Source organism: Moschus berezovskii, chromosome 24 (assembly GCF_049115385.1).
Source record: "Moschus berezovskii isolate FMDL1 chromosome 24, NW_MosBer_1.0, whole genome shotgun sequence".
NCBI classification, from domain to species: domain Eukaryota; kingdom Metazoa; phylum Chordata; class Mammalia; order Artiodactyla; family Moschidae; genus Moschus; species Moschus berezovskii.
Genome location: NC_142483.1, coordinates 32,204,110 through 32,229,489, shown reverse-complemented (window position 1 = coordinate 32,229,489; position 25,380 = coordinate 32,204,110). Strand labels below are relative to the sequence as shown.

The 25,380-nt window shown below is 35.7% G+C and overlaps 1 protein-coding gene across 1 annotated transcript in view; it reads right to left on the bottom strand.

The window, feature by feature from the left end:
• Positions 1-10,330: 10,330 nt before the first annotated feature.
• PPP4R2 (protein phosphatase 4 regulatory subunit 2) overlaps positions 10,331-25,380 on the bottom strand; it is a 56,302-nt gene continuing 41,252 nt past the window's right edge. The window contains exons 3-9 of the mRNA XM_055414334.2: positions 25,183-25,353; positions 16,165-16,258; positions 14,673-14,710; positions 13,677-13,751; positions 13,304-13,441; positions 12,335-12,624; positions 10,331-12,080 (exon numbers count right to left, since the gene is read on the bottom strand). Coding sequence (XP_055270309.1) covers positions 11,764-12,080; positions 12,335-12,624; positions 13,304-13,441; positions 13,677-13,751; positions 14,673-14,710; positions 16,165-16,258; positions 25,183-25,353 — 1,123 coding nt within the window. The 3' untranslated portion in view covers positions 10,331-11,763. The remainder of the gene's footprint in view (positions 12,081-12,334; positions 12,625-13,303; positions 13,442-13,676; positions 13,752-14,672; positions 14,711-16,164; positions 16,259-25,182; positions 25,354-25,380) is intronic.

Sequence of the window (25,380 nt, the reverse complement as noted above, 5' to 3'; positions counted from 1 at the left end):
AATTAATTTATAATAAATAGGAAAACTGCAGTGTGAAAAAAAAAGAACTGAATCACTTTGCTGTACAATAGAAATAGCACACTATAAATCAGCTATGTTAGAATGAAATAAAAAATTTAAAGATGTATTATGATCAAATTAAATAACCAACAGTTTATTTTTCTGGAATTGTACAAGCTGATGCTAAAATTCATATGATATAGCTAATATTAATAATATTGTATTACATTATGGAAAGTTGTTAAGAGAACAGATTTTATTTTTAATTGGAGTGTGATGGCTTTACAATGTGGTGTTAGTTTCTGCTGTACAATAAAGTGAACCCCAGAGATGAACCCACATTAATTCACTTATGGTGAATTAATCTCTGACAAAGGGGACAAGAACATACAATGAAGACAGTCTCGTCAATGAGCAGTGCTGGGAAAACCAGATAGCTCCTTGTGAAAGAAAGAAGTTAGAACAGTCCCTAACATCATACACAGAAATAGACTCAAAATGAATTAAAGACCTAATGGAAGACAGGACACTAGAAAACCCTTAGAGGAAAATATAGGAAAAAACTCTAACATAAATCACAGTATTTTATAAAGTAGTAAATATAATGTATATACTATTTTATTTTTCTATTGTTTTCACTTATACAGTTTTACATGTTTAACTTATTTTTCATAATTATAATTTTCAATAATCCCACAATATTCCATCATGCTATTTACCCTAATGTTTGTTCCAATGCTAGACTCAGGTTGATTTTTTTTATTGTGATTTGGTTTGCACTGGGTTGGGTTGAGCTTTTTGGAAAGAGGTGGATTTGGAAGGGGGTGTTTTTGTTGTTTGTTTTTATAAAGAATAATAAGTATATTCTGGCAAAAAATACATAAATTGCAGTAATATCTTTTCTGACTCATCTCCTAGAAAAATGAAAAATTTTTTAAATGTGCAGATGGAACCTAATTAAACTTTAAAGTTTCTGCACAGCAAAGTGGAAGTCACTCAGTCGTGTCCACCTCTTTGTGACCCCATGGACTACACAGTCCATGGAATTCTCCAGACCAGAACACCGGTAGGGGGTGCCATTCCCTTCTCCAGGAAATCTCAACCCAGGGATCAAACCCAGGTCTCCCGCATGGTAGGCAGATTCTTTACCAACTGAGCCATCAGGGAAGCTGTCTGCACAGCAAAGGAAATCATAAACAAGAGAGTAGATCTTGAATGTTCTTACCACAAAAAAGACACGGTAATGAGGTATTGGCTAATGGTAATCATTTTGCAACATGTAAATGTATCAAATCCACACACTGTACACCTTAAATGTACACAGTTATATATCAATGATACCTCAATAAAGCTAGGAAAAAACTAAGCTCACAAGAAAAAACAAGCAAGTTTAGGTCTGGGAAAAAAACAGAAAAAGAAGAGCAGTGAGGAGGAGCCAGCTGTGCTAGAAAGTAAGTAAATGACACTATGGACAGCAGCAACGAATCCAATGAGGTACTGGCCCCAAGCAAACAGAGCAGCAGGAGAAAGAGAAAAGTCCAGAAATGCACTCAAATGCACCTCCAAAATTTACGGTGTGAAAAAGGCAGCCTAGCAAATCAGGGTGATAAAGATGGGCTTTTTAATAAATGATGTAGAATCTTCAAGACTCACTACACATTAGGGTAAACTCCAGGTGGACCAAACATTCCATTCAAGAAATGGAACCATGTAACTTTAAATGGGGAAAGATTTTCTAAAAGTAAATTTTAAAACAATTTAAATCCAGAAAAGATGAAAATACTCATAAATTCAGCTACATAAAAATAATGTTTGCCTTATGATTTTTATTTTTTCCAGGCAAAGACCAAAGGAAAAAGACCAACTGGGGGGGGGGGAATGATTGCAAGTCATATCAAAAAGTAAGAGTTAATTTTCATAATATACAAACAGTTCTTGGAAATTATAAGGAAAAAGACCAACCACCCACTAGTAAAATGGGCAAATGGGTGCAGGAGGAAAATAATGATAGCCCTTAACCAAGTGAGAACCCCACAGGGTTGGTGATGGGGCTGTGGGAAGCAGGCACCAGACCTCGCAGTGGGTAAGAGGACGAATGGCATCTCTCCTGTGGAGAACTACCCAAATGACTGCAAAGTTACCTTTTGTCTCAGGATCCCACTTCTGGGATTCCACCCAGCAGACACTGCTGTGCGTAAATCAGATGACGTATTAGCCAGGTTATTCACAGAGACATTAATGTAGAAGCGAAGACTGGAAGCAAGCGTCCGTCACCTGCTCTATGGGATACAGTAGAAGGAATGAGGATGGTTTCTACGTCAGGTGTGGGGTGAGCACCGCGATCTATTATGTGAAAAAAGCAAGGAGCACAGCTGTATTTAGCACGACAGCTTTGGGAAGGACAGGGGCATCATACATATATTATGTTTGTATTTGGGACTTCCAGGTGGCGCTAGTGGTAAAGAATCCGCCTGCCAATGCAGGAGACACAGGAAACTCAGGAGATGCGGATTTGATTCCTGGATCGGAAAGATCCCCTAGAGTAGGAAGTGGCAACCCACTCCAGTATTCTTGCCTGGGAAATCCCATGGACAGAGGAGCCTGGCGGGCTACAGTCCACGGGGCTGCAGAGTCGGACATGACTGAGTGATCTAGTACACACAGGCTTGTATCTACATCAGGAAACACAGAAAAGAAACAAAATATGGATAAAGAATGGTTACTAACAGAGTTAGGGGAAAGGGAGAGGGAGACAAGGGTGGAAGAGAGTTTTATGTCATCTTGACATTTTAACTATTTAAAAAAATCTAATTTAGAAAACATTTCCACTTGTTTATTTTTATTATTTTTTTTATTTTGGCACTGCTCTGCAACTTGCAGGATCTAGTTCACCAACCAGGGATTGAACCCAGGCCAAAGCTGTGAAAGCACCAAGTTCTAACCACTTGACCACACTCCGCACTTGCTAATTTTTAAAAACTTTGGGCAATGCCCCAGGCTCATATTAACATGTGAGTGAGGGTGAGGGGTGGGGAGGTAAGTGAAGAATGTGATGCATGGTCATATTTTATCTATTTTCACATATTCAAAAAGGAATCTCTGAATAGCTTCTTTGATGCAAATGGAAAACGATTAAGTCCCATTATTGAGAAGACAAACCTGGCTATTAATTGTAAGGGCAAAGAATCCAAGAGATCTCACTGAGTTCTCAGAGATGGACAGTGGCTGCTCTTTAGGGAGCAGAGCCCCTCCGTGCAGCACGACCGCCACACTCAACACAAAATGTCATTTCAGAGACACCCCAATATAAGATAGAATTACTGCTGCCCACCTCCATCTCCCCATCCTCCTCCCCTGCTTTACCTAAGTCCTTAGCGCTGATCACTGTCTTACATATATTTCTACTTATCTTGCTTATCTTCATTAATTGCTGTTCCCCAGGCATAGGCTCATAAAGTGAAAGTGAAAGTCGCTCAGCTGTGTCCAACTCTTTCTGACCCCATGGACTAAATAGTCCATGGAATTTGCCAGGCCAGAACACTGGAGTGGGTAGCATTTCCCTTCTCCAGGGGTTTTTTCAGACTCAGGAATCGAACTGGGGTCTCCTGAATTGCAGGTGCATAAGTACCCTTTTAATAAATATGTTTGGATGAACAAAGGAGCAAGTCAGTGCCTGGATTGACTGATGGCTCTTTTAGAGATAACGGATTCAAGCATGCTGCTTTTAAATTCTCCTGTCTGGATGCACCTCAAATGCTGTGGGCCAACAAGAGACACTATAGCAGTGGCCACAGTGAGAGCATGTGCAAAGTGGCTGTCCTTCTTCATACTCCAATCGAGCAATGTGCATTGCTTGTGCACGATGTGTGTCGAAATTAATCGCTACTGAAAAAGTCTTTAAAAGGCTTTTGCTGTGGTCCTCCATCAAATCAAAAGTTTTCATGTCCCCCAACTAAAAAAATAAAATTCTGTATTTTCTTGCCAAACAACAACCAAGACTTTGCAGAGTCTAAGAAAGAAAATATTTTATAGTCACAAAGAGGTGAAGCTGTGTTTTGTTTCATTGCAGGACTATCACAAGCCCCCGCAGGGCAAACGACCAGCAAAATTCAGCAGGAGGCTGTTGTGACTGATGCAAGCTCTGAGCAAGAATATCACTAAGCTTGTCCCATGCTTCCACGGGCGGCTTATTTTCTTTCAACACGATTTAGATGACTTGAAATATGGTTTGCCTGACAGATAATCCCCATTCTTCCTTCCACCACATCACTAGGGGCAAGGATGTCTGTTTTATACATAATAATTCTTTAAGGCGGAGAAGGCAATGGCAAGCCACTCCAGTACTCTTGCCTAGAAAATCCCATGGATGGAGGAGCCTGGTGGGCTGCAGTCCATGGGGTCGCTATGGGTCGGACACGACCGAGCGACTTCACTTTCACTTTTCACTTTCACACATTGGAGAAGGAAATGGCAACCCACTCCAGTGTTCTTGCCTGGAGAATCCCAGGGACGGGGGAGCCTGGTGGGCTTCCGTCTATGGGGTCACACAGAGTCGGACACGACTGAAGTGACTTAGCAGTAGCAGCAGCAATTCTTTAAGGATTATTGAGACCCAAATAGCTTGGTTACTTTTTGTTGTTTTCTGGACAAGGGGATTGGAGAGGCTGATTTTAATGTCCCAGAGTCTAACTGCTCACACTGGGCAAACTGGCCACAAGACAAAGGTCACATGAGGTCACCTGGTTAAATCAACTGTGGTTCATCTACCACTGAAATACTGTCCTTATTAAAATGACTGGGGTGGCTTTCCAGGCACTGATATGGAATTATCACACAAGTAAACAGGAAAGGAATAAAAAGGCCAAGGATATCGCATTGTGTGTAACGTACAGCCACTATGGAAAGGGAAGCTGGGGAACAGGAAGGGACCAGCACTGTGCTTGCAGTGGAATGAGGTTAACTTTGGAGAGATAAATTTCTTTACAGTGCTGTTTTTGAGCTCATAGCCACCAGGGAATATACATTCAGTGCTTATTACTACATGTCAAGCTCTTTTCTAATGGCTAATCCTCATTACAGTCTTGTGAGGTTGGGACCTCATCTTCTAGTCACAAAGAGGTCACGCAGCCAGCAGAGGCAGAGCTGGGACTGAAACCCAGGGAATCGACCCCAGATCTTTGCTCATCTCCCTTCCGGTTCACGTGGAGAATAAAACGGAGGGATCTGGAAGCAACGGAAGTAGGACAGTAACCGTCTGGTATATACTGTTCTATTTGAACTTTTGCACACAAACTTTTAAAACGCATTAAAAAACCACCACCACTGATCATGTACTCAGAATTTCTGTCTAGCTGGAAAAACATGGGTGATAATAGAAAAAAACATGAAGTTAGATGGTGAAATTCATGCAGTGTGAAACCAAGAGCTTGGGTTTGTGACTAATGAAGCCTGGAGTCTGTTCAGGTACGTGGGCAAATCTGAGTGTCTCTGCGAATCTTCAGATATCTGGAATGGCATCCTCTCTGTTGCCCTCACCCTAAGTCTACACGTCTCCCAAGACTAGGCATCACCTAAGCATAATTGATAATAATCACTGGGCTTTGAACTTACCATCCATCTTCAAAGGGCTCCAGGGCTAATTGCCTTTAACTCAAATATCTTATCTGTAAAACAGGGATAATGTTAAGCATCTCATAGGGTTGTTGGGAAGGTTAAATGAGACAATGCATGACACAGCTAAGGACACACACAGACCATAAAGTCAGTGCTCAGTTGGAGCTTATCAGGTACTGACCAGGATTGAAACTTCAATTCCAGCAAAGTTGCATTCCCCAGGGACAATACCTGTCTCCCCATATATGAGTCTCCTCTTTAAAAAGAAACTTCAGGTCCTGATCTAGGTCTAGCTTTAAGCCCATAATTACTGTGAATGCTCCCAATAACCCTACCAGGAAGATACTTATTTTTCCCACTTTCTAAATGAGAGAATTGTAATTTACCCAAGGAACCTCAAAGCTGTGACTTCACCCATGACCATGTATACCACGCTGCCTCTGTGGTTGTCCTGCTCACCCCTCAAGGCCAAACCAAACCCCACCTAAACCAAGGACTTCCCAGACTGCCACAACTGCACTCATGTCTGTTCTGTGCATCTCTTCAAGTCACAAGCTGCCCTTTGCTAAAAACTGGCAGTTATTGTTCTCCAAACACAACTGAATGGACTGAATCTACTCTTTTAGCTCTCCCAATACACAGCAATTCATACAAGTTGCCACCTAAAAATTTTAGGTGCCCAGATTGAAAGTGGGAGATTGTATACATCCTTGAATGCATATGGGAATTCTCTTAGTCACCACCAATTAAGCTTGCCTTCCTGTTCTGTAGCATTACAAGGAATGGAGAGAAAAACAATGACACAAAATGAAGACAGCCAAATAATGACCTTGTATTGATCCCTCAAAGTCTCAGCAAACACAGGCACTGTGAAGACTTGGGAAACTGCTCAGCAGTCAAGATTTCCTGAAGCAACGCATTCTTGACCAAATGTCAAGCCCCATCATAGATTAAAGCAGGACTTTGCTAACGACATAACTTGCCACCTGAATAAACACCTGTCCCCTACCAGGCGAGGGTGTGGTGTGGTGTGGGGACTTTCTGAAGGTCAGGCAGAGCTGGTCACACACTCAACCTAAGTCTGTTTCTAGGAATAACACTTGCCGGTGATTCAGTCTAACTGGCCCCACATTTCAAGAAAATCCAATGGTGTACACTGATCCCAAACCTAACAGAAACGAAGGGCTTCACGGATGAACCTGGAATTCTTTAAAAGCAGTCACTGGAATCGAAAGTGTGCAGCCAGTATCCGCAAAGCCCTTAACTTGAACTCTGACCACTTGCCAAGCACAGGCTTGCAAGATTATAAAAATGAATAAAACAGTGGAGTCTTCCTTCTAGGACAGGGAATGCCTAGCGGCTTTCATTATTGAGAAAATGCACTGCCTTTTCTTTTTGAAGAATAAATTTAAAGTGTACAAATAAATCCTAAGAGCCCAGACTCAACTGATGTATTTTACACTGGAAAAAAAAAAAAAAGCCTGCTTCTCTAATACTGTCAAAATGGGATAGCAGTACACTGTTCATTCTAAACGGGCAGGTGTGCCAGAGATCACGCATCTTATTCCTAGTCAGTAGAAAAAGTTTTCCTATCAGTGACCCCAAAACTCTGTACTACCTGTATTTAATACTGAAGTGGGTAGCCTATTCCTTCTCCAGCAGATCTTCTCAACCCAGGAACTGAACTGTGGTCTCCTGCTTTGTAGGGCAACTCTTTACCAGTTGAGCTACCAGGGAAGCCCAAATAATGTTGGCAAAAGTGAGAGACTAAATATGCATAAACTGCAATTCAATATTTAAACTCAGAAACATGTAGATTTTTTGAGTTCAGAGCCATAGATGTCATTTATTTCCTATCACCTGCTGTGCAGTACCAAGTATGAAGAAATAAGAACTCAGAACTGAAAATGGAATCTGTCTTTTCCCCTTAGGGTGACTCTACACTCCTAAGTAGATGTCTAAAACTGACACTTCTAAAACGATTCTAATAAAAATGTACATCTGCACATGCCAACTAGCACCAAATTACACCAAGATAAATTTGTGCATCTTAAATCTGGTTTAAGATATCAGGTTTGAATTGCTCAGATGAACCATCTCTGCAGAAATACCGTTATCACTTAAGCAACAAGAGCTGTAATGAAGTCATGCATTAAGCTCTTCTCCCTGTGGATGAAGAAATGCTGTGGAACTTGAAAACCACCTAAGGTAAGAGAGAAGACAGGGGGCTGGAAAGAGGAGCAGAACAAATCTACACCAGCAAAACAAATACTCTGAACCTCCGTGCTTTAACAGGCCACTCCTTCTTACCCAGAATTTCTGGGATGCCTTTCCAAGCCAGAGGGTTTTATAGCTCTGACAGGCAATTCTAATGCTCCATTCACACTTTTCAAAGGCATTTAATAAACCATAAAGTGATTCATGGGATCGCAAGGAGTCGGGACACGACTGAGCGACTGAACTTAAAAGTGGATTCAATCTAATAATCAACATTCAAAATAGGACATTTCCCACTGCTCATTTCTCTTCATCAGTATTTTCAGAACTGAAAATGTATTTTTATTAATTTCACACAATTGTGGCAAATAAAGTAACTCCACGCACAGATTTATTCTTCTAATTTATATTTTATTGCATTATGAAAATAATACATTTATTTGGCAAAGTAATCTAGGCTCCAAGTTGAAATAAAAGAAAATTCTGAAGAAAGTGTACTAATTATTTTTAAAATGTGAAATATTAGATATATTCTAACCAATACATACTAGCATTCTTATTAGGCCAATAATCCAATAAACCTAATTATAATAATTCCATATGAAATTACAAGGTGTTTTTGCATTCAATCATTTTATGATTAGCACAAATCTCAAGAGAGAACTGAGCTTCATTTGATCAAAACCAATGTATTTAAGAAACTCCTGTTCAGAAGACATTTTGAAACACTATCCAGAATTTTTATTTCCTTTGGTTCTACAAGTTGCATTTTTGTCCTCACCACAAGTTACATTTCTCAAAATCAAACATCATAGCTTTAGATTCTGTCCCAAGTACCTTTATAAGTAAACTAGTATATTACATTATCTGAAAAATTGCTGATTTTACAAATGCAAAAATGCATAAGTTCATGCCTATCTACACCAGCAAAACAAAATACTCTGAACCTCCATGTTTTAATAGGCCACACCTTCTTACCCAGAATTTCTGGGATGCCTTTCCAAGCCAGAGGGTTTTTATAGCTCTGATAGGCAATTCTAATGCTCCATCCACACTTTTCAAAGGCCTAATTACAATAAACCCTAAGTGGATTAAACTTATCTAATAATCAACACTTAAAATAGGACACTTCCCACTGCTCATTTCTGTTCGCCAATATTTTCAGAACCAAAGATTTTTAAAAATGTTCTAGGATGCTTTTACTTTTTTAAAAGCAAAAGTGCTAAAAACATATTACATGTATTTTCTCACTCTCATGAGCATTTCAAATTCTTTTACGTGCTGGGTTCAGAGTCTAGAGTCTAACAGGTAAACAACCTGCTCAAGACAAACAAAATAATATTTTTAATCAGAGGCCTTATTTCTTCATTAAGATCTTTTAATATGACTTTGCTGATGTGTGTTAAGAAAATGTTCCTAAAATTAGCCTTTTAAAAGTACACATCTGAGTCAGTTACTATCAGAACTGACATTTTCATGAAGCAAAGTCTATGTAAGTGCATCTATGCATACATGAGGAAGTTTACTTCCCACCAGACATCAGTAACCAGCTGAACAAGTTTCCCAGTTTAACTACAGAAGTACCCCATCTATCCTAAAGAAAATATTCCATGAGCATTCTACAATTATCTGTATAAACAGCAACAAGTTTGATCTATGATCAACATAAGAATATCTAATAAATATTAAAACTATTACACTATAGATTAAAATGCAGATCTCTCATAGAGTTGAGTGATGGCATTTTGGTACATTCACCATTATTGTACTTTATTTAATAAAGAAATACATTTGCCCTTGCAAAAATAGCAACTGCAAGTATACAAATAAAACCACAGACCTCAAAGTCATGATGCTAAATCTTCAACTTATATCCAACAAAAGTAATTCAGTTTACAAGTGGTCCATGGCACAATTAAAATAAAAAATATCAAAAGGTCACAGGATCTTAAAGAATAGGTTTATTGACAATGATTTCATAAATATTCTAAAGAAAATTTCAAAATTTCTAAACTTAAAATGTTTAAAATCTATTCTCATTGGCAAAATATCCCTTAACAAAATAAAGAATAGGTCACTATAAATGAATGTCACATTTAAAATTTGCTTTAACATTTTTGCAAAGTTCTTTAAAAAATTTACAATGTGTGATTTTTCTCCTTTCTTGGATACAGTAAATAAATCAATACTCAGTTTTTATTTCAACTATGAGACATATTTCACAAATATATCATCTAGCTGCTGTGAACCTGACAGTCAAGTCAGTCAGTAGTATAATACCCTACAGACATAAACGGAGCCAACTCATTTTGGTATTTTTAGTCATAGCAATTGAAGTAGTCAAAATGCAAAACTTGTGGTGGCTGCCCAAGTCACCCCAGAGCTTATGATACAGTGTGAGAAAATGTTTGCATCGGTTTTATAAGTTCATCTGTGTACTTCAGGTATCTGAAATTAAAAAAGGGATTCTTGTATATTTTGATAAAAATGTACTCGAGTATTTCATAACATTAATATTTATTGCTTTATATGAATACTGTATTGAAAGCCCAAGCATTCAGTTTACACACAGAAATTATACAATTATATACCGCTTCACAAAGGCAGTGAACACATTACATTCTACAAAATCTACTTTACAGAAATTTAAAAAGTCTAAATATCAAAAGGTACAGCTGAAGAAACAGGTATAAATTTGGCAGCCAGTAATTTAGACAGGGAAATTGCAGCTTGCGCATGACTTTTAAATATGTGAATTTGAAAATATTGAGTTTAGAGTAACCATTGTGCTTTGTGTTGATCTGAAAAATATAACACTGGCTGTCGAAGAAGCATGTTCAAAAATATTTAATTCACTTCAAAATGTCATACAAATTATGGTGGCTTCTATGCACCCCTAAAGCTTCAGTCATTTAGCTCCGGTACATTACTAAAGTAATATATTAATTTTTCCAGTACAGTGGTGTTTCATACCATTGACATTTGTATACTCTAGAATAATTTAGAAAGAAATGTGTAATATTCACAATGTTCAGAAAAGCAAGCAAAAAGTAAAGGAACCAGCCTGGTTCTTCTGAGATGGTCTCATGTCAGCTTCATAAGCATTCATTCTACAAAATAGTAAGCTAATGTTTGAACACAATTTCCAAGATAAAGCACATTTTCTCATAAATAATGAAGTCTTTTTCTCAGGCACCTCAGAAGTATACAAAAGAATTTAGTTTGAACAGATCTCTTGGAATGTGTTTAACCTGGTATTTCAACAGACTTAAGATTTCCAGGGTTTCACAGGGGCCAGATTTTATCTGAATTACTCAGAAGAGAAAGAAACTGTCTTCTGAAAGAGGTGAACTCAATCATTACCAATAGAAAAAGTATCCACTGTATTCATCTCTTATAGAAACAGAAAAATATAACATTTCCCCCTTAGAATAATATATATATGTATATATGACTTAAAGTTCCATTGTACATAGTCAAACAATAAAATCTGGAAACCAGCATGAAACCCTATAGTTCACATGTTAAAATGCTGAAACTATGACCAAAATATGAAAACTACTAGAGCTGTCAGAAAGAGACAAGACAAAAGCTTTCTTGCATATGTAATAAACTAAATGTGATAATCTCCAAAAAAGTTTTCAAAATTATAATTATTTTCCAGTTTAAAATTGTTAACCCTAAAAAAAAAAATCTATACACAAACCACTGATTTGACCAGACCAAAAAAAAGTCAGCGGTAAGCAGGACCCAGAGGAGCTGATATTCACAGTTCTCACATGAATAACTCTTTCAGGATTTATCCCATAAAGTATTTTATTTTACAACCTGCTTCTCTTGTAAAACTAAAGGTCCACTTTATTACATAAACGTTTTATACAGTGTAAAACCAGAACTGTATGTAAAATACTGCATCTAAATATTTCTAAATAGTTAGTCTTGTTCCATTGGTTCATCTGTGACTTCTGTGGCTTCGTCATTTTCCATGGATGATTCTGAGAGAATCTCTCCAGTTTTACTGGAATTGGATCCTACTAATTCTTCTGTTTCATGGCAATCAGAACCACTACTTACAGGGCCTGTATTTTCACTACCTTCAGAATGTAAACCTCTCTCAACTTGAGTCAGATCAGATTCTTCCATTTGATTATTTTCCTCAGAAGTCTCTTCACTCACAGTTAAGGCATCATCAGATTCTTTTTCTTGATTTTTTCTTTCTGCGATCATTTCTCTTGATGTCATAAAAGACTCTAAAAATAAGCAAATGTTGTTGTAGTTAAATTTTATTTTCAAAATACCTCCACAGTTAAGTTTCATGAATTCTGATAATTCTACAGTTCAAATCACATCCCCTGAAACTCAGCAGCAACTACATACAGGAGGGAGAAAAAACCCATCAGCATTTATAAGGAGTTCCATTATGTTACATTCTTTCAGGCAAAAATGAAGTACAAGAATCTGAGGATCTCCTCACTCCACCCTTTTACAGATGGTCTCTAAATACCTTCTTCTTCCTCTTCATCCTCTTCTTCATCCTCTTCTGTACAGTGCTGCCTGGTACAACTACTTTCTTTGTCTTTATTCTGAGATGAAGATGGCGCTTCTGTTTCTTCCACCATGACTGAAGAAATCTCACTGGAAGATGTTTGACTGGCCGTCTCTCTGACTTCACTTTCTTTGTCGAACCTGAGTCTTTTTACCTCATGCCCTTCCGCCTCCACAGTATCTTCATCTGGATGTTTATTTTTTATAGGGCTCATGGAGGAACCTTCTGATTCACATGTTGAAGAGTCACTGTAAATATTTTTAAAAGTGTCATTAGTAAAACTGTTTCTTCATCTTTTACATTCTATTTTTAAGATCTAATAATATGTAACTTTCACTGTGCAAGCTAAATTATAACACCTGGGCAAAGAAAAACAAGAGAATAATTCCAAGGACACCTACACTGTTAAACATTTTCCACTAGGACTACTCAATAAATTACATGACCTTTGTGCTCAATTCTTCAGTGAGTTAAATGTCCTCTTACAATAAAACTACAAGTTCCCCACTGAGACATATTCTTAATTCCTCTCACTCACTTCTTTCCCTTAAAGTGATAAGAAAACTTGAGATGGGATATCAATAAAAAGATTTCCTTTTATGATCCACAAAGAGAAATGATTCACAGAATTTGAACTCATTTACAAGTATCTTCTCCTTCAATTTTCTAAAAGAAAAAAATGTATCATGATCCTTTTCTTAACACCCTATTATAAACAGAATCTTCCCAAACAAGCAATTAAGTCTTTTCTCTGCCCATCCTCAGCATATGCTAATACCCTTTTTAAGTGCATTAAAATATTTTCTCCTCCTCAAAACTACAGTAAACTGTAAATAATAAATAATAAATAAGGAGTGCTGAAAAACCATCAATAAATATAACTTTTTTGGGAATACATTTGTTTTCAAAAATAAATCACATACAAACCTGTGATTTTTGTCCTCATTTTGCTTTGACTCTTTGCTGTCTGTGCTCTCAGGCAAGCCGTTTGTTGTCATGGGAACTGACAAAGGAACTTTTGGTCGATTAAGCGGCCTGGGTGTTCCAGGCCCATTTATATTAGACCTATGGTAAGAGATATTAACATCATTTTCCCATTTTTGTAAAAACGTCATCCCTCCCGTTTTATACTCACACATCACAGAAATACTTTCAGAACCAAGGGTCACCAAATTAATTCTTTTTGGTATATCATCCTATACCTGCCATAAAATTCCCAATTTTTAAAAAGTACACTGAGTTTCCTATTCAAAATTAAGAAACTGCAGCTCTTTGAATAATAAAAAATCAATAATCTCACCTCTCAGTGTAACTTGGTGAATTTCCAGGAAACATAACACCATTCATTCGATTTAAACTATTGGAATTGTTCTTCCTATGAGAGGGAAAAATTTTTTTTTATGGATAGTTCAGTTAACTTTGATAAGAATCAAGGGTCTAAAAGATCTTTTGTAAGACTTCCATATCACAGAATCAAACAAAAGACTTCTCAGAGAAATAACCATGAAATTATCTTATTATCTCATTTAACAATACATAAATATATTCTTCAAGAGTTCTGAAACAAATTCACCGTAATCGTTCTATGAAATCAGGTATTTTAACCATTAAATCAATGCTTCTCAACAGGGGGCAATATTTCCCTACAATCTCTCTTCCTTCACTCCATATCCTTAGAGAACACATTTAGCAATGCATAAATACATTTTTTGGTGGAAGTAGGGGGGACATTACCCACTCCAGTGTTCTTGCCTGGAGAATCCCAGGGACAGAGGAGCCTGGTCAGCTGCTGTCTATGGGGTCGCACAGAGTCGGACACGACTGAAGCGACAGCAGCAGCAGCAGCAGGAGGGACATTACTGACATTCAGTGGAAGCCATGGACACTGCGCTAAACTTTTCGTAATCCCACGACATCCACTCCTAATAAAACACCAGCGGTACCAAGGAATGTGCCCTACACTGCTACCTAAATTTACTATACAACTCGTGACAATTGGAAATAACAGTCCATCATGAAGAGCAATGTCATCAAGATAGTACATAAATCCAACAATGTTAAGATTGCAGTAGATCATTAATCTATTTAATACAAATCTTTTCACTGAAAAAACATATAGGTAATGTTTATTGGTAATATTCTACTCTGGGGACTGGTTGGTAGTTTCATAAGTATTTACAAATGTTACCATGCTTAATGATATATAAAATAATTGCAACGTATTTTTAAGACATATATTAAAAATCAAAGAACAGAATATAATATACTAGGAAAAAAGAAAAGTAGCTATACTTACTCTGAGGAAGGATAAACACAGCTAACAACCATCACATTCTGCAATACAAAATTTACTGATTAATATGAGGAAATGTACAACATAAAGTTTACCTGTTCTTAACTGCCCAAAATCACCCTGGTATCAAGTTTCCATGTATTACATATTTACTAATAAATGGCTAAAAACAAAAACCTTCAATAAAAAAGCAAAAACTAAAACAGTAGCAACAGACCAAAATCTAATAACTTACTAAGCTATTTGTTTTGTCAGTCTTATTTTTTTCTTAGTTGCTTTGGAGCCCTGACATTATGTATTTTATGTATTGTATGTAATAAAACAGAATCATGTTCTCTTATTTTAGATAGAATCACACCAAAATATTTAGAGGTTGAAGTATTTAGGCCTTATAATAATAAATTTCCCTGTAAAGCAGTACCCACTCAAAAGCTTGATGTGTAGCATGACACACCTCAGGGAAAGAGACGCAAACCTTTTTATAACCTTTCTGATAATCATAACTTAATCCACAGTTTAATATTCATTGAAAGCTTGCTGAGCCGAAGTAAGTGCTTTATATTTAGTCCTCCTCACAGACCTATTATGGTCCTCATTTTACAGATGAGGAAACCGAGACTTGGATACATAACTGGCCCACAATCACACAACTATGGCTACTGTGACCCTGCCTCTTCATCCGAAGATTGCCAAAATTTAAGTACTGAAGTCTTTGAACTGGTAAGTATTGAAGAACCATATCAGTTTCCTGCCCTCAGAGCTCAACAAACACATTAATCCAGTTAGACCCTAAGATCTATTTTAAATCACTAGGTAATGATTTTGGATTCCTGATCCAAGGGTAAAATAAACGGATTTGAAAAGAACCTTAAAATGTATACTAGACTATATTTTAGGGTCGATCGCTATAGGAATTAGCAAAACCAATGGTCCACAATCTCAGTTCACACGCAGCTCCTTCATTCACTCTTCACCCCACACAAGCCAAGGCCTTACTTTTCATCCCCTCAAACACTGATGTAGTTGTCTCTCAGATTATTCCCTTTGTTCAGAATGCTCTGCCCTCTGACATCTCCTCACCCACAAAAAACCTAACTCATCTCGTATTCTGAAATGTGACATAATCCTTCTCAATATCTTAACTTAAATGCTTTGTATTAGTGATTTTCCAAGTTGTGTACCTCTGAATTCTAGATCTAAAGAAATGAATTCTGTAGGTAAGTTTGCAAAACCCTCTATTTTTAAGATATCAATTACAGAACTTCTCAGAACTGTTAATATGTTAAGATATATTAAGAATTTCCCAGAGACAATAATAAACTGCTTTTCCCAAGCATTCTTCTGCATTCCTCCTATTAAATCTTTCTCTGAAACTTCGAACACAATTTGGGAAAAACTTCAGGTAGGCTGAGAAATCTATTTCAAGACAAGATGCCTGAAACAGAGCCAACTCAAAGAAAATCTTTTATGCTACAGTTTAATATACAATACATACCTTTTCTACTCCTCTGAGAAATTTGTCTGTTCCCGTATAGTTTCTCCTTGGATCTGTTAGTAGTTCACATAGTCGCTGAATAGTAAAAGGTATACTGCAAAAGAATATAATTTTAGTTTAAGGTTATTAATTTTCAAGAAAATTAGAAACACTATTCTTGCCATTTCAAGCTTTATCTAATTACTCATGTTAAGCTACAAAAGAAAATGCTACAAATGAATGGATGAATCACTTAAATTAGGCAAGACAATAAGTATACCTGTTCTCTTTTAAAAAGAAAACAATTTCCCCCTCCCTCCCCTTAAAAAGCAATAAAAAAGAACATCCAAAATGAACAGAAAGCTTCAAAACTGAGAAAAAATTTTAACATTCTCATTTCTGATAATTCAATTTTAAGTTTATAAGAGAGGCAACACAAACAAGTGAGAGTCTATTTAATACATAAACTTTCTTAAGCATTCTTTTGCACACCAAGTTTGGTTTTTTTAACAGTATTCAAACAAACTACAAATGTTTTGTTATTAGAATATAAAAAGTGATTCCAATGAAAAAGTATTATACAGTTCTGCTCCATAATAAAATTTTATATACAACCCACGTTTCATCAAACTTAAAATACATACACACACACACACACTATATATATTTGGTAAGTACCTTACTGATAACTCTACCAAATACTTATGACCACAATCAAATTTTCACTTGATCATAGAAAACACAAATCTGAGACATAAATTGGACCTAAACTGATTTTTATAAATCAGTGAGTTTTTATCTCACACACTATTAGCACTCCTCAGAATTACAATATGAATAGTAAAATCTCACAAGATAATGATAATCGCAGCTAAAACATGTATGTTTTGTAAACTTCAGACCAGTATTTGCCACATGAAATCTACTTATTCTCCTTATAAAGACAATTACAAAGCCTCAAATTAATAGTTATTATTTACAAAGTTGTTTATTGTTTACAGGCAGTTCAACACAAAATTCTTTCTCTCCCACAATGGAAGGCAATTTAGTGACTAATAGTCCAGAACTCACTCAGGTTCTCGAACTTCAAATTCCATGTTCTCTCTTCCACTATATCACACACACATAAAATTATAAATGTACATTTTCTAGCTGGACCAACAATACTTAGTTCTTATATCCTTAGCATCGATACTATTCTTCCAGCAAAGTTCTTTGAGTTTCTGAGTAATAATTTTTTTTACATTTCAAAATCAAGAGTAAAATACACTGTCAAAATATTTTGTTTTTCCAAAGTGTCTTTTCTTCATATTTGACTGAAAGCTTCTTAAAGGCAGGATCTCTTCACACACATGACGTTCAATATATAATTTATATATATAACCATCATGGAGTTCAGAATAGTAGTGGCATACTAGTACGCTGCCCCTCATTGAGCTCATTGCTTTCCAAATTCTAAACACCCACACACTCCCCCCCGCAACCCTATCCCCTCACTGAAGATCTCAGAGTGATACTGTAATTAAAAGTTTTTATACATTTTACAAAATAAGCAAAGTAGGATCCAGTATTAAGGACACACAAATACTATTTACCAAATACTTAAACAGATATTGTCTAGTTATATCTATTCCTTCAACTAAATTTCCTTCACACACCTACAGCAGTGTTTTCTCTTAAATTAAAATTACCTATAAAAGATGAGAATCTTCCAACTCCTTGCTTAATTGTGGTTTTACACTAAAATGTTTGGGCTAATTTTCTCTATAAAAGTAGGTAAAATGGTAGTCAATTATTAACACTGTATTTGTGGGTAAATGTCAATACTGCTTTAGAAAGAAGAATGTATTATGTTTGCATAACAATGTCAGCCTATGAAAAAATAAGTTTACAATGAAGACATTTTCAGAAGCTTTTTAAGTCATTTTACTGAGTGTCCAACAGATGGCACCAAGATGTTATATAACTCTCATTCAAGTGAACAGTTTTAAAATACAAACCCTTCCTGTAAATCAAAATACCCACAGGAAACAATTATAATTTTGACAACTGCATTGAAGATCTCTTCATAAAAGGACTTTTTAATCTTTCATGTAAACGTGAGAGCCGTCTATAATGCTAGTTTACTCAATAGCAGACTTGAAAGACACCTAAGGTAAACAATTATGACAACAAATGCTAATAAATTGTGTACACAGTGCTACACAGAAAGAATAAATTGTATGCCAGGGACCTGAGCATAAACATGGGGACACTTAATTGAGGTGGGTCTTCTTTAAAAGAAGGTATAAAAATAAACCAGGTAAATCCAAAATGAATGCTCGGTACAACTCTATGAAAGGTCTGCTTTCTGTTACTCTTCCACTACACATAAGCACACAACACAGTTTATTCTAACTCCTGAAAACATTAACAATTTTTCTAATAAAAAATTATCACTAGCTAAATCAAGACATGTGCTAAGAAGAAAAAAAGGGCAAAAATGAATGCTACTAACTCTCAATGAAAAATATGAACCAGAATCCCGAAATTGGGAGAATGGGGAAAGAAATTTATTAGTAAAAGTGCACTGTAAAACAATTAAGTAGAAAAATATTTTGAGTCATTTAAAATGCATTTAGTTTACTCTGCATTACCTATATATTATTTGTCTACATCATAAGATGAAAATTAAGATTACATAAGGAACTGGAAGAAAAAAACTTAATAAGGATATGATTAGCATGCATTTTGTTAAGCAAACTCCAAAAAAGTATGTCTACAATATCTAATAAAATACTAGTTACATACAAGGTAGTATGGCTTAAAAAAAAAAATACTGAAAAATACTGGCTAACCCTCTGGGACACTGTGCCCAGGTTGAATTTACCTCTTTAAACTCTTCACCACCTCTTCTGGCAAACAGGGATTCTGAAAATACACTTAAGTAATTATCATGAGCACTGATACATAATGCATATAAACCACTTGAAAGTGAAAGTCACTCAGTCATGTCCAACTCTTTGCGACCCCATGGACTATATACAGACCATGGAATTCTCCAGGCCAGAATACTGCAGTGGGTAGCCAGTCCCGTCTCCAGGGGATCTTCTCAACCCAGGGATCGAACCCAGGTCTCCCACGTTGCAGGACGATTCTTTACCAGCTGAGCCATTAGGGAAGCCCAAGAATACTGGAGTGGGTAGCCTATCCCTTCTCCAGGGGATCTTTCTGACCCAGGAATCAAACGGGGTCTCCTGCATTGCAGGCAGTCTATCAGTTGAGCTGCCAGGGAAGCCCATAAATCACTCAGGGCTTGAAATACTTTATGAATAAATTTTTTAAAATATTCCTTTTAATTCCAAAAAGTAACTACATCTGATGAAACAGGATCACACGTTTTACATTACATATATACCTTAATTTGCCTGCAATCTGTCCCCATCTATTGGCTTAAAAAAAAAAATTCAAATCTTATGTACCTAAAAGCTATGGGAATTCAAATATCAAGAACGCTGCTGAACAGAGAAAGACATCTAAGCATAAATTAGAAACTGTAAACACCAGGCTCTAAAGTTAGAATTTCCTGTCTTGTATTTTAACCTGAGAAAGATTCTAAGTGACTAAAATTAGTATTTTTTAATTTATGTGTTTAAATGTTTCATCATCAAGATGTGCCAATATTCTGGATATATACCAAGATATTCAGCTGGAAAGAAAGCATCCATCAAAATAAAAAATCTTTATCTTACTTCTACATTGTGTAATTATACATATATGTTATATAGTTATATATTGGACATCCCTGGTGGCTCAGCTGGTCAAGCAAGAATCTGCCTGCAATGTGGGAGACCTGGGTTGGATTCCTGGATTGGGAAGATCCCCTGGAAAGGGGAAAGGCTACCCACTCCAGTATTCTGGCCTACAGAACTTCATGGACTGTATGGTCCGTGGGCTCACAAGGAGTCAGACACAACTGACAAGGAGTCAGACACAACTGAACAACTTACGTTATATAAGCAATGTTCCTCATAAAAAAAGATAAAGGGAATTAAAACATAGAGACCATTAAAGTAAAACGCTAAAGAGGTAACCATAAAATCAGACATCTGATTTAAAAAATGCTAAAATAACCAGTAACTTTTATGCATACAGGTATGATTTTTACTACATCTTTATTTTCTATTAATGACCACATTTATACTTAGTTAACAGAATTACTATTTAAGTGGAAATCAACTTAAGTATCTCTTAGACATCAAAGATTAAATGTACTAAGTTTTGTTTACTCTAAAGTCCTACAGAAGTTAGAAATCACCAGTGGAATTTTGTGATACAATCTTACTTAAATCAGTATGTTCTTTCTGCATCAGGCTTTAACATCTGTAAAAATATATACATATCATAAATATTCATGTGCATATATTTTATACCTCAAAACAAATGTTAGAAATTGGGATTTATTGAAAACAGCATTGTAAGTTAAGAAAAAGAATTTGGCCCTTTCAATAATGGTTCAGTTCAGTCGCTCCGTCGTGTCCAACTCTGCGACCCCATGAATCACAGCACTCCAGGCCTCCCTGTCCATCACCAAATCCCAGAGTTCAGTCAAACTCAACCCCATTGAGTCAGTGATGCCATCCAGCCATCTCATTCTCTGTCGTCCCCTTCTCCTCCTGCCCCCAATCCCTCCCAGCATCAGTCTTTTCCAGTGAGTAAACTCTTCGAATACATAACCATAAACTAGTATCTATGTCATTCCCCACCCTAAAAGAAATCAGCAGCAACTGACAACACTTTTAACCAGTTTATCACCTTCTACAGTGCCTAAATTACTTTATTTGCTTTAAAAAAAAATGTTAAGAAAAATTAATTAGGTTTCTATTATTTCCTCTCTTTCAATTATAAAATTTTATTAAAGAAAGCATCACATCAAACCCTAATACCACACCACACAAGGCAAGGCAGTAAGGGGTGTAAGGAGGGAAGGCTACTAGGCAATCTTGAGTCTCAACAAGTTATGCTAAAAAAGGTAATAAAGAAAAAATAAATAAATTTCTTCTAATAGGTTCAATATGCTCAACAAATACTGACAGAAATAAAGAACATAAAATGCAATAACTCTACCTTCCCCAAGAGGAATACGTACACCAGCAAGCAATAATAGGTAAAAGGAGTAAAAGAACCAAGTAACAAAAGACTAGAACCCATTCTCTCATCCTTGAATAATCTTAAGCTAACTATAAAGCAAACTATAAAATCAAAAAAAGAGTAAATGTTTTATATCTACAATCCAGATTTTAAAGTATTGAAAATCTTGTATAGAAACCTTTAAAAAAATATGAAGAGGCAAAAACCCTCAGGTGCTGAAACTTACAAGGTATCTGCACTGGAGCACACAAGCATACAAACAAGTCATTTGGGTGCAAGAGGGAGGGGACACATGTACACCTGTGGCTGATTCATACTGATGTACAGCAGAAACCAACAAATTATGGTAATCATCCTCCAATCAAAAAAATAAATTTTAAAAAAGAAAAAAACCAGTCATTTCAAAGTTTTCAGGACTAAGCGAACTCTGATTATATCCATTAAAATAACTTAAAAAAATAACTTCAGAGAAAAAATTTTATAGTCAGGCCACCATGCCAAAAGATAAGCACTCCTCAGTTACAACTGACACCTTAGCAGTGATATAACAAAGATTTTTAGGTATCAAATGGTTGTGCACTTTGCCTGCGGCTAAGTCACTTGAGTCATGTCTGACTCTGTGCGACCCCTTAGACAGCAGCCCACCAGGCTCCTCCGTCCATGGGATTTTCCAGGCAAGAGTACTGGAGTGGGTTGCCATTGCTAGATGCCCTCATAAATACAGAGCATGCCCTTTTAGTCAACTACCCACAGCAAGGGAAGCTTCCTGTTAATTTTCGAGAGGCCTTAGGTCTAACAGATTGTCAAAAGCAGAGGAAGATTTAACTAATTTATATTCATTATTCTTCCACTTTAGTAATTAGAATGATATAAAATGATCTTTTAAAAACTACAAGAAATGTAAGTTATATTCTCTGGCCCTCTCAAAATCTCTCTTGTGTACGATTTGTTACAGGAAAGAACTACTGACTACAATCAGTTTCTAAATTATATTCACCGTTATCTATGATAGGAAGCAGATTTTCATAAATGACCTGCTTTGAGTAATCCCAGATACTCTTGTTCATTATAATCCCACACTTAGGGCATAAAATGGTAACATATGTCTTTTAATTGACCATTCACTGAAGTTTCTAATTTCATTAATTTTTAATTTTTGGTGTTTCTCACCTAAGAAACCTTAACTTCAGTTCTGTATAGTCCATCTTCTATAAAATGTTAAAGTTCAAAAGTCACTTTTAAAGGAAAGAAAATGTGACTAAAATTTTAAAAACTGTACCTTGAGCATTCAACCATGTAGTTCCCCCATGCCCCATTAGACAAAGGATAGATAGGGAAACATGCTTTTATTCCTTTCACCCCTTCATTCAGCATCTGTCTGTCTGCTAACCTACTATATTCAGGCACTCACTCTCCTAGGCCTTGCATGGAAGATAGCCACCGTTGGTGTCCAGAATCTTACAGTTCAAAAAATCCGGCCAACAAGTAAATGGATAATTTCCACTTAAAAGAGGAAAAATTTATATACTGACAGCTCCTTTTCACTTGCAATCAAACAGGCACAAATCCACAGACAGACCCACAAAAATACTGAAAAAATAAACGGCATTTACATATAACACAGAAGCATAAATGAAAATACTTTGTGAGGTCAATCTGGCAATATCAATAAAAATTTTAAGTGTGCATACATGATAACCTAGTAACTGTTTCTACAAAATAAAAAAAAGGAACAATAAATCTATACATAAATTCAGCATATGCCATTCCTCACACACAAAAATGTGTGTACAAGGAGGCACACTACAAGCACTTGTAACAGCTAAAAAATAAATGCCCACCCAAGAGGACAGAAAAAGTGAACCACACAATCTGTTAATCTAACAGAAAATAACGCAGCCACTTCAAATAAGGACAAACAGAACACACAGATGTAACTGTACTGACATAAAAATTTCAAAGCTCTTCTAAAAGTAAAATACAGCTAGCATACAACATGATCCTACTTTCTTTCCTTCATATACTCCTAGGACAACTGAGGATATTTTTAAAATTATGAACACACTATTGTCACTTTTTTAATTTAAAAGATGATCTATTACAAAGAGCAGAAGGGGTATACTGGCAAAGACAAACCCTCCGACTAGGTGAAAAAGATGCTACTTTTTACTCACCACTTTGAGGAAAAAAATGTTTAGAGCAACAACTAATCGATGTATATTCAAACAAAAATAAAACTGAAAAATATTACAAAAATGTTTCAATGTACCACATATCAATATTATGAATAGATAAAAATGGATAAATTAAAAATGAAAACTACTAATGTATCCCTGATTAAGACTTGGGTTCTGCTTAAGAAAAATAATTTGTAAACTGTCATTTTGAAATATCAAAGTAAAAAATATACATTATAGTTTAAGATAAAAAGTATTTTAAAAGAAATTATATTCATGTACACTTAGGTATTTAAGGACTGTTCAAGACATTTTCAGAGGTAGGTCAATTACCTATTTAACAAATTGTGTGTGTGTGTGTGTATAAAATACCTTGGAGAAGGAAAGGCACCTATTTAACAAATTAAGAAATGAGAAATATTTAGTACTTACATAGCTGTGTTTCATCCAATTTAATATGTAAGAACTGAAAATGGTATTACTAATTTAGAATCACAAGTAGCTTCACATTCAAAAGCAGTGGTATAATTTGACCTGTTTGACCATAACTCTTAATTTTAAATAAGCCATAACTTACTGAAATAAAAGATGAGTTACCATAATGTCTAAGTACTATCAACCTCTGCACTATTTCATATTCAATAGTAAGCCTTATATAAAACACTTCCAACACACAGCATGTGGCGTCATCTTGGTATATGCTTTAAAACAATTAGTAAGTAAATATATGCATACAGTTAAATAATTTTCACTAATACAACAGGGTACACAGGGAAAACAAGTCTCCCTCCAATCCCAAACCCCTAAGAGCAGCTTTAATTTCTCCCACAAGTATTTCGGCAACATACCCAAAACCAAAGTTTAAGAATCTGATATCTTAAGTCAAACTGCTAAGCAAGGAAACATGACATAAAATAAAGGGTTAAGTGAATTACACTATCTTATTGTAAATCCCATATCTGAAGAAAAAATTGAGACCATTCATGCTACCTAAAAATACAAATGAAATCTCTTCAAAATCTGTCCCTAAATAAAAATTCATGGTTAACATACCCACAATTCACTAAATTAGGTATTGTCATTCCACACTCCAAATTATGCCAATTTAAACACTGAACAATTCAACTTCAAAAATACTTCTTGCCTTCAATAAAGGGAGCCCTAAAAATACAAAGTCCTGAAAAGAAAGTAAGATAACAGAATATGACACACAATTTAAAAGTCAGCTTCATTTTTAGTGGAGAGTAACTTTTCAGTGTAATGTTTTATAAGAAGTTAAAACGGTTCCTTACTGGAGGGAAAAGTGGGACTCTTACAAAAATATTTTTAATGAAAAAGCAGAATCAAAGTAGAATCCTTTCATAAATTCTAGAGGAAATGTTACTTACCTCAATAACAGACAGGTTCCAAAGTATGAAGATTTATAATATAAAATGAATAGAAAAAAATTTTAAATATTTGATGTTTCCACTGTTACACACATTTGAAGTCTAAATGCCACTGAACCATATAAAGGTGATTCAAGGTTAAAAAAAAAAAAGCTGTCAAAATTTCAAATACATGTAAAATGGGACTCAGAAACATCTATCTATCTATATACATATATCAGGAGACATAAAACTTTTTCAAATGAATAATCAATTATCAAACAACTAGACACTTCAAAACTTAGAGGAAAAATCTTTAATGATCTGCAACGAATTAAACCTTTAAAGCAGAATTAAATGCATACCCATTAAATCCAGTGACAATTTTCAGTATTCTTTCCTTCATTTCATCAAAGGGAATATATTCAACATTAGGGTTGGGAGGACCTCTTGGTTCAGGAGCTGAAGTTCTGAAATCATCCATCACCTTCTCCAGTTTGAAAATAAAATAGCCTTTAAATTGGGACCACTGAATCCTGTAAGTAAAAAATTAAAAAATATAT